General features: G+C 39.8%; 1 protein-coding gene across 1 annotated transcript in view; it reads left to right on the top strand.

The window, feature by feature from the left end:
• The window catches only part of LOC106104720 (protein groucho-like), a 53964-nt gene that overhangs the window by 36868 nt on the left and 2934 nt on the right, over positions 1-14162 (top strand). The window contains exons 7-11 of the mRNA XM_013284849.1: positions 1136-1161; positions 11252-11353; positions 11913-12034; positions 12710-12994; positions 14100-14160. Of these exons, the coding sequence (XP_013140303.1) occupies positions 1136-1161; positions 11252-11353; positions 11913-12034; positions 12710-12994; positions 14100-14160 (596 nt within the window). The remainder of the gene's footprint in view (positions 1-1135; positions 1162-11251; positions 11354-11912; positions 12035-12709; positions 12995-14099; positions 14161-14162) is intronic.

The raw sequence follows: 14162 nt of genomic DNA, 5'->3' as shown, positions 1-14162 counted from the left end.
GGTAAATATTTTTTTAGGGAAGCATCATTTTTTTTATTAGAGTTGATTATCTGACATAAAACTTATTAAAAGTAAAAATAATAATGACTAACTTAAAAAAATGTATATAGTATTTTATTAATACCCAGTGATAAGTGTATCTGCAGTCATAATTGTAAATAACATTAGAAAGTAATTATGTCGTTTCAACTCATTTATGCAAGACATAATTCTCTGACAAATGCATGCATAAATAACTCGGCATAAGCACACAAATAGCATAATGCGGCACTTTGTACACAAACGTGAATATTAGACGTATTTAATTGGGTGGCAGTGGTCGAGGAGTACAGCGCCATCTTGCGGTAATTGATTATTGGTGTTTAAATTTAATAGTGTCAATAGAGAGGAAGACGACCTCACACAAATCGACATATTATGTTATGTATACTGATATTATAAAGAGGAAAGATTTGTATTTTTGGATTTTTGTATGATTTCAAAAATTCTTTTACCATTAGAAAGGTAAATTAAAATCTACGAGTAACATAGGCTATATATTTTTTTTATTTCACGCGGGCGAATTCGCAAGCAATAACTAGTATTGTATATGTTTTATTGTGATTCTAGAGCTTAATTGATTACCTAATTTTGTATTAATATCTCGCAGTCCATGATAAAGTAGTCTTTCTCCTTATTTGCCTTTTCCAACAATGTATATTTCATTTAGTTAAACATGTAGAAATCTATTTATAAAACTGTCTCGGCGCATAGATTGAGTATAAATTCGATAACCAATTCCGTGACACTTTCAAATAACATAAATAGAACGGATAAGTTTGATACATAATTGAGGTATCGTTTGATAGACGGGGGCGCGTACACCCGCACCGACAGCTGCTGCAATATTCATGTACCACTTTACAGCCGCACCTGAACCTTTATACATGTACTTGTGTTACCATATTATACGTCGTATAGTATCGTGAACTTGACGGCATCTAAGTATTTCGTTAATACAATCCGTATCACATTTAAATTACATTAGTTAAAAGAAAAATGAATGTAAAACATTCTTATTTGAATCTTATATTACCTATTTATTTAATTATTTTGCACTCACCTATACTCATAATCAATTTTCTCTAAATTTCAGGTATCAGTTCAGCGGAAGAAAGACATGTAAGTATATTGTAATTATTATATTATTTAAAAATGTTGTTCATCGTGCAGTATCGTTCGTGTAACATAAAAAATTGCTTGTCAATTTATTGTTTATTACGCAGAATATGCTATCTAGGTGAAATACAAACTGTACCATCTGAATACATAAGCGATGTTCGTAATGTGCAGCAATTTATTATTGAAACGGGGTAAAATATTTGGCCGCATTTCGCTTTGCAAAAATTCAGGCACATATGCAAGAATTTCTATTCGAGAACGCGAATCTCGAGTGTCGCTCGAACACGTTGATTTCATAACACCGCACCGCCTGAAACAAGAGGGCGGTTGCCACTGACGCGCTCCACGCCTAGGGTTGACAATAATTTATAAAAAAATACATTAAAAAAATTCGAGCATCGAGACTTATATGAAAATGGATTGATATATAAATTACCTATGTTTAAAACCTGACTATCTTTTTAAAGACATTTTTTAAAACTAGTTTTACTTTGAATTCCATTATGCCAATTGCGTACTACTATTTGTATCCTACCTATATTTAGGAAATATAAGTTGCTACAATACTTATAAATCAAGTTCATAAAATTTCTCCCATGACACTACTAAAAAAAGACAAAAAACATATGATTTGTCAACCCTAGCGTGAAGTGCAGCGGCATACGTTAGCGAGGTGTCGGCGGTGGGGTGAGGTCGTACCACCCTTGCCGCTCCACTGCACGCAGCGCGTCAGGGTTGATCCACATTGACAAGTTTATTCCCGACATGCCTCACGGGATTTCAAGTATTTCGAGAGGGAGTGAATTTTTATTAAGTGTAATGCAACGTGCAACTGGATTACATTAAGCAATTGGGGTGATTGCGAAGATTTTGGTAGTCCCTCTTTAGATAATTGTGCTTTATGCTTTGGGGTTACCTTACTAGTTCTGCCTATAATATAAATTGAATTTGACGTTTATATTTTCTTAATTTAACCCTTAAATATTAGCCCTTAAGGAAACTATAACATAAATAACGACATAATATAACTCAGTAGGTAAGACTCGTTAATTAATTTTAATTAAAATTCTGATTGTTACTAGAGAGGTTTGTAACAGCCCTACAGTGAAGTGCAGCCGGCAACCGGCATGCACGGGAATCGATACCGCACACCTTCTAACAGTTTGTTGACTAACCTACTTCGCGAACTTTCGCGCCCCCTGCTTTTGTCACTTTGACGCGTAATATCTGAACTGTGCTGCCGTGTGACGTGACACAGCGATATTTGCATCCGCCCCTGCAATCACTCCTCTCTCTGACAATGCTCTTACGTACTATATTCATTCGTTGAAAGCTTTGTTAAAATAACTCATATTATTCATACAAAAGTAAGAAAATTTGTTAAGAATTCTGTTTTGACGTGGTATTCTATATTGTGTTATTTTACAAATATCATTTGTACATATAGCGAAAGAGGCCAGTTATGTCTATTGCCATCAGTTAACTCCTGCCACTTAATACTTTTACCAAAACATAGTTTCGAAACATCGTGTAACATGTCTAGAATTGCAGCGTGACCCCGATACGGGATCGTTAGCAGTCGCGTCACGGAGTTGCCGATGCTGGCTGGATAATGCATCGACTTGCCAGTCGATAAAGCAGCAGAAGGGCACCGTAATAAGGTTTACAGAGCGACGCGACTGTAGTCGGCACGCGGCGTTCGCCTCGCTCGTTTGTCCGGCACCCATGTTTTTGTTGCGAATCACGCAGACTCAACACTGTTGTAATTCCGTTATTTTATTTACGGACACGTCGTGTCCGCTTCTCAGATTTCTATTTTACAGCTGAGCACAATTTTATTTGGCCCGCGTGTGTCCAACTTTTTCAATCCGTATTTTATTTACTCGTCATATCAAATATTTATTTTGCGACTCTCGTACGTTTTTATTTAAAAAAAATTCACGAAAGTGCTAACCGACAGTATAGAAGTAACATTTTATTTGTAGTAAATGTAATTTAGTAGAACGCTCCTGCTCATCGTTGAAGGAAAGAAATGATTTAAAGTTTTCACAATGGAATCTGTATAAAGTCTGGCGGTTTAACGAACACATAATTGCGCAGCGGCGCCTGCCGGGGCCGCCACAATCTCATTTAGGTAACATAATAACCGCGGAGTTATTCCGGCCGCCCGTTCGTTCGCTACCAAATCGCGTCTAATATTCAATTTAGCGGGCGAACCGCACAAAAAGTGCTCAGAGCGGGTTCATTACGGCGCGCATCTCGCCTCTTCATCCTCCTTACGTTATCTAAGCCGCCGTGAATAGCGCCCCCGCGACCCCACCGCCCCACGCCGCTCTCAAACCGCTTCGAGTGGAAAACTCGCAGGGCGAGGGCCGCTCGACCTTGTTTAGCATTCTCCTCGACTTCTTTATTTAATAGATGCCGAAAAAACTCCACTCGGAATAAATTTGCGTTTGTTCTCCGATACGCCTCGCTCGTTTCATGTCGGAAAGTGCCCGCGCGACTTTAATTAAGGTAGCGGCGGTGCGTGTAAATGCGACTTATTTATTGCGCTGGCGCCCGGCCCGGCCGCTTTATTAAACCATTAAAACGAAATCGTACGGAGGTGTTCGTGCACCGGTGGCGGCATGTTTACGTGCGTCGTCGGCGGAGGCAGGCGCGGCGGCGGGCGCGGGAAGTGCGTCACCCCTCGCAATTTATCGCCCGAGACTTTTCTTAATTGGAAGAAATGGCCACTTGTAATTATTAAGACGCCCTAAACTGAAACAGATTGCACGATAGCGCTCCTCGACATGCTTTAGCTTTTTCCCCAACAATCAACGAAATAAACATGCCTTTTTTATTTTACTTCCTTTTTACTTTGTATTTTTCTGTTCGCGAACTTTTAAACAAGGCGTTTGATTGAAGATAACAAAATAAAAACAGTAAAGGTACTTATATCGTTTGAATAATAATTGGCGCCTCAAACTCTCGCTTCTCGATTGCATCTGACAAGAGATAGCTTGAGTGGAAGCGTTAGCAAATCCATCTTGATATTACGGTACCTGACGCCTGTAGATTGCCATTTCTCCCTCGTATAGCTTGTATCATGTAATCAAGTCGCTTTCCGATTAGATTCTGATATCCTGTGAATTAAATCTTAGCCTTTAGTCGATGTCTGCTCCACATCTTTTCTACGATTTCGCTTAAATATGGATCAATTTAAAAATGCTATGAAATACCGCTACCGGCTGTTATTCATAAATAAAAACCCTATGTTTTAGAATTTTATAAAAATATTATAATGAGGTAATGTTTGTTATACAAAACAAATTAATGTTTTCTTTTGTCATAAGAGAACTCATAATGCTGAAGTATTACAAGGCTATTATTTTTCTAACATGCAATATTGAAATTCATTCGAGCAACTGGCCACGAACAGCTATTGGAGAAAGGAATAAAAATAACAAATCAAGAAATAACAGCAGAAATATGAATTGAAAAGTTCACAGAAAAGCAACAAAGGAAGTAGCGTTCTTCGTAAAATGCTTACCGATGTGACACAATGGAGGGGCGCGTCAGACGGGCGCGGGGTGCGGTAGAAGGGGGAGTATTGCTCTGCTGGCTTGCGGCTTTGTTCTCGATCCGGATCGCGTAGATTTATGCAGGCCTGATCGAATCGCACTCCCTATCCTCCCCCCGAGCACTCCCCGCACGCCCCCCTCCAGCAGTACCTGCTCGCGTCCCTGTTGCCTGGATACAAGGGATTACCGCGTTAGTACGGATTACCGTGTGACTAGCGAATACTCTGTTTCAATGTACTTTACTTACTGTAACTTGTTAATAAAAATTTGTTACGCGGAGTCCAATGTCTATGCAATTTAATTACTTAGAACATACTTAATGGCTATAAAATGATAATTCTGATCTGCTGTTACATACATTGCAAGTTATGTTTTATATTAGATTACCATAAAAGGAGCGTCCACAGCCGGATTTTTAGCGAATATAAAAACGTAAATGGCACTTCGTTTGAATATTTCTAAGAAAATATAAAACACTTTAACCATACGTCAAATATTTCAAAAGACTACATCGTATACCTCACAGTAGTCAGCGTTGATTTGACACGGGTCATAAATAATGTGTAGGAACTGAGACCGCAAGGTGAGTCCGAAGTTACGCCCCCATAATGTGGTCACACAAACTATACATCTTAACATAATAACATGTGAGGTATACATTGTTACCATAAATTACATACTACGATTCACATGGTGTTCTTATTAAAGTTTAAACGAGATTTATATGAAAATACAAGGAAAAAATGGTTTATTACCTAATGTACTGGTAAGTCGATTTTCAAAACAAAGACGTAGTACTTCTTAAAATTATTTCTTTTTTTTATCTGTTAAAAACTATATTATTCGTATATGATTTATAGTTAATACAATTTATAATTACGTGAAAAGTTGATATTTAAATCTGGTGATAAAATTGTTTTCTGTTTATTTTTACTTAGTGTAATTAAATAGCAAGGGCGAGCTTTGCGGTGCGGTAGGAAAGCGTCCTCTGCGGTTGTCGGGTACGTGTGTAACAATGCAGCGTGCGGTGTTACCTCCCTCCCCTCCTGCCCCCGCCTTGTTTTACACAAGCCTTGTACACACGACGGTACATGCTAAATGTTATATATGCAAGCCACCGAAGTCTCTTTCATCATTTGGCATTTAAACAGGACCAGAACTCTGAACTGAAAACATTATTGACAAGAATAACTTCTAAAACACAATTATGAAAACATTCCGAGAGGAAAACAAAGACAGCAACCAATTACTTGTACGGACAAAGTACAATAGACCACTTATCGGTTGTGGGTGCAGACTTGTCTCTGATATATGTGAAAACTCTTTAGAGACCGTATCATCCCTATAATAACAAAAAACATTTGCATGCCATTGAGATTTATACAATCCCCGATTCGCATAAACCAATTCAAAATAAAAAGGTCTGGGACCTTTTTCGAGTTCCTCGTTAAGGGCTAAGACGAGAATCATTAGGAATTAAATTTCCCCTTTCATTAGTCCCTCAACCCTCGTATAATTCCGGACGCAGCAATAACAATATAAATCCCCCGTCGCGACGAGCGGGGGATTAAGGCTCGTGTCGACCCTAATTCAGGGCTGCCCCCGCCAAGGATTAACGAAGTGCTGGAATCCGCTAGGGTTGCCGCGTAAACTTGTTACGTGTTTAATGTTTTATTGACGGCCGACGGGGGAGTGGTCTTTTAAATACCGCCGCCCGCGCCGCCGCTCGCTGTCTTCTACACATTTTATCTTGTCACTAAATAGCTTTATGATCCTTCTATAGCGTGGTAGCATAATGCTTCTTTATAAAGTTACACATGAGTTGTCTGAAGTAATTATTGGAGTTTATTATACAGTTCTCTGGACTTCCGTTACGGTAATTTTAGCTAAGGGAACAGTTTTATTATCATATTACAAAATTATGACAGAAGTCGGTGATCTCAAATAGAATATAATTATGTCAACACTGAATGCAGAAGTGTGAGTCTTTAATTAAAAAATCCGTGCACTGTACTACTTCTACATTGATGTTCAATTAGCTCTCGAACGGTTAAATATCTTTTTGATAGTGGTATTTTTTTATATAAAAGGAAAACATAAGAAATAACTGGTTAGCTGTTTGTCTGTTATTTTCGCAGGCCGTTCACCCTTACAAATCCATTTGAATAGCTATTACTTGGTCACGGCGAATCGGCCTCGGAGCCGGAACGAATTGTTTATCTCGAGCATTAGTCGGCAGGGGCTAGGCAGAGGCAGGGCGTAGGCAAGGCGCAGGAAAGGCGCATGCAGGGCCTAGCGCACATTGTGCACGAATCTGCGAGGGATTGACGCGCCCTACCCTCCTACACCAATTAAATGAAACGCCTTTTGTCCACAACTTGCGCCTTTAGGACCCTTCGTATTGAACTCTTGCATTATTAGATCGAGAACTGTTATTTATCGTTTGTATTTAGACTTTTATTAAAATCTATCAAACTACTTATTGTAATATCCTTATTACAAATTAAATGTTTTATTAATTGGCGCAAATCATCCAACGTTTATAGGTTAGACGCAGTGAAGCGTGGATTCGAGTCAAGTTGATAGAGTATATGGCATTTATAATAATTTATAATCTGTTCAAATTGCCACTTGTCTTAAAATATAGGTTTTATTTGTATCGTAATTTAGTTCTACTATGTTTTATAGGTCGTAATGTACTACCCAACGCGGTTGCACAGACGTTCAATTAGACTGTTAATTTATTTCAGCAGCAATACAGAGTGCCAACGCGTATTACTCGACATATTAAAATTTGTCCCCGGACCACAAAGTAGACGCTAACACAAAATTAAAGTCGTCGACAGTCGACACTTTAGGGCCTCGCAGTTCGCTAGGGTTGCGTCGTAAACTTTCTCAACTCCCAAATCGTCGGATGAGTTTCGCAAGTCAACTCAATTACCGTTTTAATTAAGGCCCCAGCGCGCCACGTGACATTTGTTTGCGTGCATGAAAACGATCGCAGCTAAACCTGCCTCCCTACCCCCACCCACAGCGCGCCTTAATCTAACCCCTCCCGCTGTTAATTGTGCTAATTACTCCTGTAATCGAACAACGTTGGGGTGAGATTGCTTATCGCTCGCTACCCTGATCCCGACTGATACATCTGCTTCAAATTTCACTTCATTACTTAATTAAATCACTCCATAATGTTTTGTTAATTATTTAATCGGGGCTTTTTGATGTTTTGTGTCATCTATTGCGTGCTTTTAATCGCATCATGGTACCCATGTAGAAATGATAAATGTAATGTCAAATTTACTGTAACTTATGGTTATCTACGTAATAATTGTCTCGAAATTTCGGTATTTAGTCGTAAGTACTAGGAGTATATTTAGTGTCAGCACTCACAGATCTCGCTGTGTCATATAAATGTTTAAGTATGTAATATACAGTTGCATTGTGAAACTGTGACAAGCAGCGTGGCATTTGTTGTGAACTTAATGCCTCAGCAGTGACCGGAGCACATAACAATAATGTTAGGCAAGTGTCCAAGCGTGTATTCGACTGGCGAAACGAGGCGGAGAGGGCAGGCAGGGCTGGCGACGTGCATGCCGGCGGGCGAGGACACGTTGGAGGAGCGAACATCAAGCGATTCGGTTATTTGGGGTCGGGCCATAAACCGATAGCGGGCGCAGTAAACGCAATCCGGCACTCGCGACTTGCGACTGTAAAGTTTACGAGTCACGTAAAAACGCGCTCGCGACTCCGACTCGCCGCTATAAATTCATGCTAATGTATTCTTTATTGGAGTTTAATGTGTATTCAGAAATTCCTTCATTATTTATGTATACGAATGAACCGGTAAAGTTAATTTTAAAGTCGCTCAGCGCCCCGCGGTTTACACGCCCAATGACGAATTCATTTTAGTTTTCGTGGAACATTCTCTTTATCTATTTCGGTTCCGCAATTCAACTGCTTTTTCTTTTCATTAGTGTAAACTGTTTTAAAGTTGTTATTTGATAAAATACATTAGAAATAGAAATAAGTTACTATTTTAACAAGACAATATAATTCATCGAAAGAACGATGACGAAGAAAACTTTTCACTGTCATAAAGCGAGACCTTACAAAACGCCGGTAGTCATGATAAAAACCGGTAAAACGTCGCGTGTAAATCGTGTAACATTTGGAAAACTATTATTTCTGAAATATAGTCAGAACTCAATCCGCACATTTCCGAGTGGCGGGCGGGCGGTCTATTTATCTATTTCCCCCGCTTCCGCCCCCCGGCGTCCGGTTAACCGCCCCCCTTCCGGTTAACCGGGCGGCGGTGAGGCGCGCGCGGCTAAACGGCTCGTCGCGTGACCGCAGACAATAAGCCCGGCCGGCGTTAGTGGCGCGCCTGTGTGTTGCCACTTTATACGTTACGTCACACCCCCGCCCCCGCGACCCCCTCCCCGGTCTGCACGCGACACATGTGCGAGCCCTGCGCAGCGCCGCTGTGCCGCGGTAGCCGATAAGTCGTGTTGTTGGAGCTTGTAGTGCCTCGTACTTGTTTAACACCGACTCTCTCCCCTCTCCTCTCCCTCCACCGCCTGCCGCGTCTCGCGACCCCCGGGACCGACTCAATTGCCTTTTTCTTGAGGTCGACCCAAGTAATGGGATAAAGTACAGATTAGCTCTGTTCGCTTTTCGACTCGAAAATGAGGAAAAGTTTTCGATACGCTTTATATTAACGTTGTTTTCTTTTAAGCTGAAAATTCTATTTGTTTTCTTTTTTGAGCCTATCACATGTAATATTATGTTGGTAAACAATTACAACTGAAGTAAGGAAGCTCATAAGGTAATTGTTTCCTTTTAGTAAGTACGCAATCACCTTGAAATTATTTTTTTAAAACGAAGCGAATAAAAGATATTAGGAAGCAAGAATACCTAATTTCTTTTTTAACACACTGCGCAGAATTTGTTAAAATAAAAGCAAGAGATGCAAATCTATCTATCTCATTAAAATTGATAAATACCATACATTATAACAACAGAGCGAGTGTTTGCAGCGAACCGCAAATTCAATCTATTAAATTAGCGATTAACCGCAAATGGCGCGCCCTAGAGCCGTTCGCTCCTTCGACATAAAATCCATCCAATCGAGACCGACACGTCGCATTACTCGCCTCTCGGAATAGCACCGCTGGAAATTCGATACCCGATGCTGTGGAGATCGGTCGCTCGTAAAATTTGGCCCTCGAATCGAGCTGTGCCCCAACACGTAATACCCACACGGCCACGTATTCTCGCTGTTCGCACTCGCAATAAAACTTTATACGTTACGTCTGACCTATCAAATATCCAATAATCCAATATAGGCTACATTGTCTTGCGCATTGCATTTACTATACCAATATGTTGCTGTATAACATTAATGTTGAGAGCGCTATCAACACTGATGTTTAATTTTTTATAATGATTTATAATGATGGTTTTATTTTGTAACATCCTAAGTCCAAACTATGTACTATATTCTATAAACCCGTTTATCGCATAATGAATCCACCGTCTAGCCTGCTGTGATCGTAAACAAAGGATCATACCTATTTATTCTGTCATAATTATTATAGCGTTAATAGTTGTTGTGGAACAGCGATAAGCTGATTGGAATCACGACGTTAGGGTTATTATGTCGGTATCGGGTGGTTGGCGCGAGGGGAGGGTCGTAAGTCAGAGCGAGCGGCGACAGGCGGCGTGGCGGTCGAATTAACAGCCGTTTTCCGCTGCTCTCTAACTTAGTGCCTCGTAAAATTAGGCCTGTTAGACCCCTCCGGCGCTGCCGAGCGCTGCAGATCCCCTGAGAAACCCGGATTAGACAACGGACATTTCTCATTCAAGATTATAAACGACCTGACCAATTTATATGTAGGCAGCCATGTATAACAGAAGGTAACCTACTACATTTGTAGCTATGTTCATTTTGAGATTTAGATATTGACGTAATATACAATTTTGGTGCCATTAAACAATATTTAATACAAGTGGTTCATGTCGATGCAACAAAGGGAAACCTCGCGCTACCGAATTAACAAAGTCGCTCAATATTCTGAAATGTGGAATATTTGAAGCGCAAACTCGCACAAAGTGCTTCGAGAGTATAGACATTTGACAGTTTGGAACGAGAACGAGTTATAGTGGCCGAGGTTCGTCACATATGATTATTTCATTAGGTCCGTACAGTCGAGGCTAAAGCTGCAGCCTCCCCCACGGCCCCCACAAGCGTCCTCCCCTTTTATCTCGTCTCCCCCTGGCGGCCTCACCCGCAGCTAATCATGCGGTCAGTTTGTTCTGCCTCAACGTGTTTTGATATCGATATTGACCGTAGTGTCCGCCTCGCTGCGCGTCGATTTATTTGCGAACAATGATCGATTGATTGCCAGTACGTACGTAAGCCCGTAAACGTTTTGATTATGTTTACCCTCTCCTATTTGTACTGCTAACAAGAGCTGATAGCGTGCATCGAGTATCGACCTCTCACCTTTTATGTTTTCGTTTTGCAGAGAAATTCCATATCGCCGGGCGAGCGGGAGAAATACAGAACGCGAAGCCCCGCTGAACCGGAACACAAAAAACTCAAAAAGGAGGAAAAGGATATGGGCCATGTAAGTTAAAAGCTCTTGCGATATTTATATTTTATTCATTTACTCAAACATAAAGCCCCGCAGTGGTTTGTCAATGTATTTATAATCTGTTACTTCCATCATATTAAAGCATGCTTTTAGATGTTATTCCAAATAAATTTGTGTTTTACGAATAAACGACTTCAATCTTAATAGTACACAGAACAAATTTGAAATGAAAATGCTTGAAACTAAAAACATTTTACTAAGCCACGTTCTTTCGTAAGAAGTAAACTTATCCACAGTTGTAAACACCTGGTTTCGAAATGGGAGCTAAGATATGAATTTTGCATTACACTGCAGATGTGCCGTCGTACAGTTAAGCAGAATACTTTCAAGGAAACATCGCTTGCTACAAGAAAACGGATTATTGTAGAAACTTTCTCTGCTTTTATCTGCATTACATTTAAATCACAGTTACCATTTTAACTATAGTAATGCCTTTGATTTGGCACATCGCTCACAAGAGTACTGTTCTGCCCGAGGTGCCATGAAGAACCTCATAGTATAATGAGTTTTGAGAATGGTTTTTTTTTTACAGGAATTAGTAGTAGACGACGCAAGCGAAGAGCCTACGTCACCACACAACGGTGCTCCCTCACCAAGAGAAAATGGACTGGACAAATTGCAGCCTAAGAAAGAACACCCGCCACACAGTCCGAGGTCAGTTTTTGCTTTAAGACACATCAGTGCTAAAACAACGCAAATGTTGTAGAATCCCGGATAATAATGATTTTTGATCTTAAAAATTTAAAATAATTATTTATTAACTATCGAGGACTCAGTTTGATGGTAAATTGAGAATTTGCGGGTTTTTAGCAACTCCATGTTAATTAATGTTATCGTAATAGACAAAGACAAAAATAAACATTTCGTATTTTTGTCTCTAAATTTAACTTGGTATTTAATTATTAGCCACAATAATTCAGCGAACTCAAAGTCCGCATTACGAGTATCGTATTGAATTACGTTTAGTGTCACGCCTACAGTCGAGCGGGCATTATGTGGAGTCGGATAAACGTCGATATAATCTCCGTATCCGTTTAGCGAAGCCGTATTCTGTGAACTGGTGCATTACACGCGCTTAAGGTCACAATAGGGTAAGCACGCTAATGGCCGGCCGTTTAATCACTTAAACACACGAATACGCGCGCTCGCCATAAAAACGATTACATTTTAATTGTGTTTATCGATGGACTTATCTATTATTGGAAAAGTTTAAATAGGGGCTTGATCATTTTAGAAACCAAACAAATAACTGACATTACACGCAACAAAAGAGTACACTTGTATTCGTATGATTGAAATAAGTTAAACGGCATGTTAATAATATTACAGATCAGGGACATCGAGCAATGCATCCACACCATCGGCGAAAAAGTTAGACGAAAAGCCGAGTACGCCGATTTCTAAACCCGTAACACCGACCTCAGCGAGCGGAGCGAGTGCAGCACCACTCAAAGGCGCTGTCAAACCTCCCGCGCTGCAGTACCCTTACCTCGGCAACGGCGCACACGACGCCTACGGCCTAGCGGGATACTCCGCGCGAGCGGCCCTCGCCTATGAACCCCTGCGCGCGCCCATTGGACCCTCCGCACTCGCGCCCATACCTGGAGGCAAACCGTAAGCATCTTTACTCTATTAAACCTTTCATCTCTATATCCAGAGATAACTCAAAACTACTAGTCCGATTTAAAAAAAATCTTGCACTGTTATAAAGCTATGTTGTCACCGAGTAACAAAGGCTTTAGTTTCAAGGGGACGAAGTTGCGAACAACAGCTAGTCATATGTACATTATCTTTCCCAATTTTTTAAAACATAAAGTGATTGTGGTATGGGTCATCCATGTTATTACAATAGTTAACTATATCAATTACATTTTTTCATGAATTAAACACTTTCAACACTAATTAACAGTAGTTCTTGGTAAACTTGATTTGATAATATAATTAGAATTACTAAATGATTATTATGATCGTTCAAACAGCAAATCGTAATACCGCCTCCGCATGCCGGTATCCGGAGTTACGAGTATCAATTTATTGAAATTATAATAATTGATGATCGGAAACGATTCATCATTTATGTTAACCTGAATACCAGTTATTATCGTTTGTTAAATAACGTTTAAACATTGCTCTTATAATTGATCAATTCTATGAAACTGGAAATTAATAACTTAGCTAAAACACCTGTTGCATTCCATATCTGTTAAAAACTTTACAATGTGTTATGTGATGTGTTGTGTTTTAATCATCACCAGCTCACTATACGTTCCCTCAGTAGCTCTGCTGTTTGACTATTGTTCATAAATTATTAAAAATCAGTTCCATATACTAGTTTTCGCCCGCGACTCCGTTTGTGTGGAATTGAAAAAACAAAAGCCTATGTATTCTTTTAGACTATCCTCTACATCTACACCAAATTTCATCGGAACTTGTTTAGCCGTTTAGGCTACTAACTCTTACAAACATCCATCCATCTAAACTTTCGTATTTATATTATTAGTATAAAGAATAATTATCAGAAACAAACAAAATCTCGATTCAAATCTTGATAATACCTTATTACAAACAAATTACATTTAAATAAACTGGCATTACCAGTCCAAACAGTCGTACTTCCGGCATTGCAATTATACACAATCTATAGTAAGAGAAACCATGTTCTAAATCAGACTATTATATTAAAAAGGTCAGAAATATTAATTGTTGTTAATATTTGCAGCGCGTACTCGTTCCACGTGTCCGCGGAAGGACAAATGCAGCCGGTGCCGTTCCCACCGGACGC

This window comes from Papilio polytes, unplaced genomic scaffold (genome assembly GCF_000836215.1).
Source record: "Papilio polytes unplaced genomic scaffold, Ppol_1.0 DF823399.1, whole genome shotgun sequence".
Lineage (NCBI taxonomy): Eukaryota > Metazoa > Arthropoda > Insecta > Lepidoptera > Papilionidae > Papilio > Papilio polytes.
This window is presented reverse-complemented; position numbering and strand designations above follow the sequence as displayed.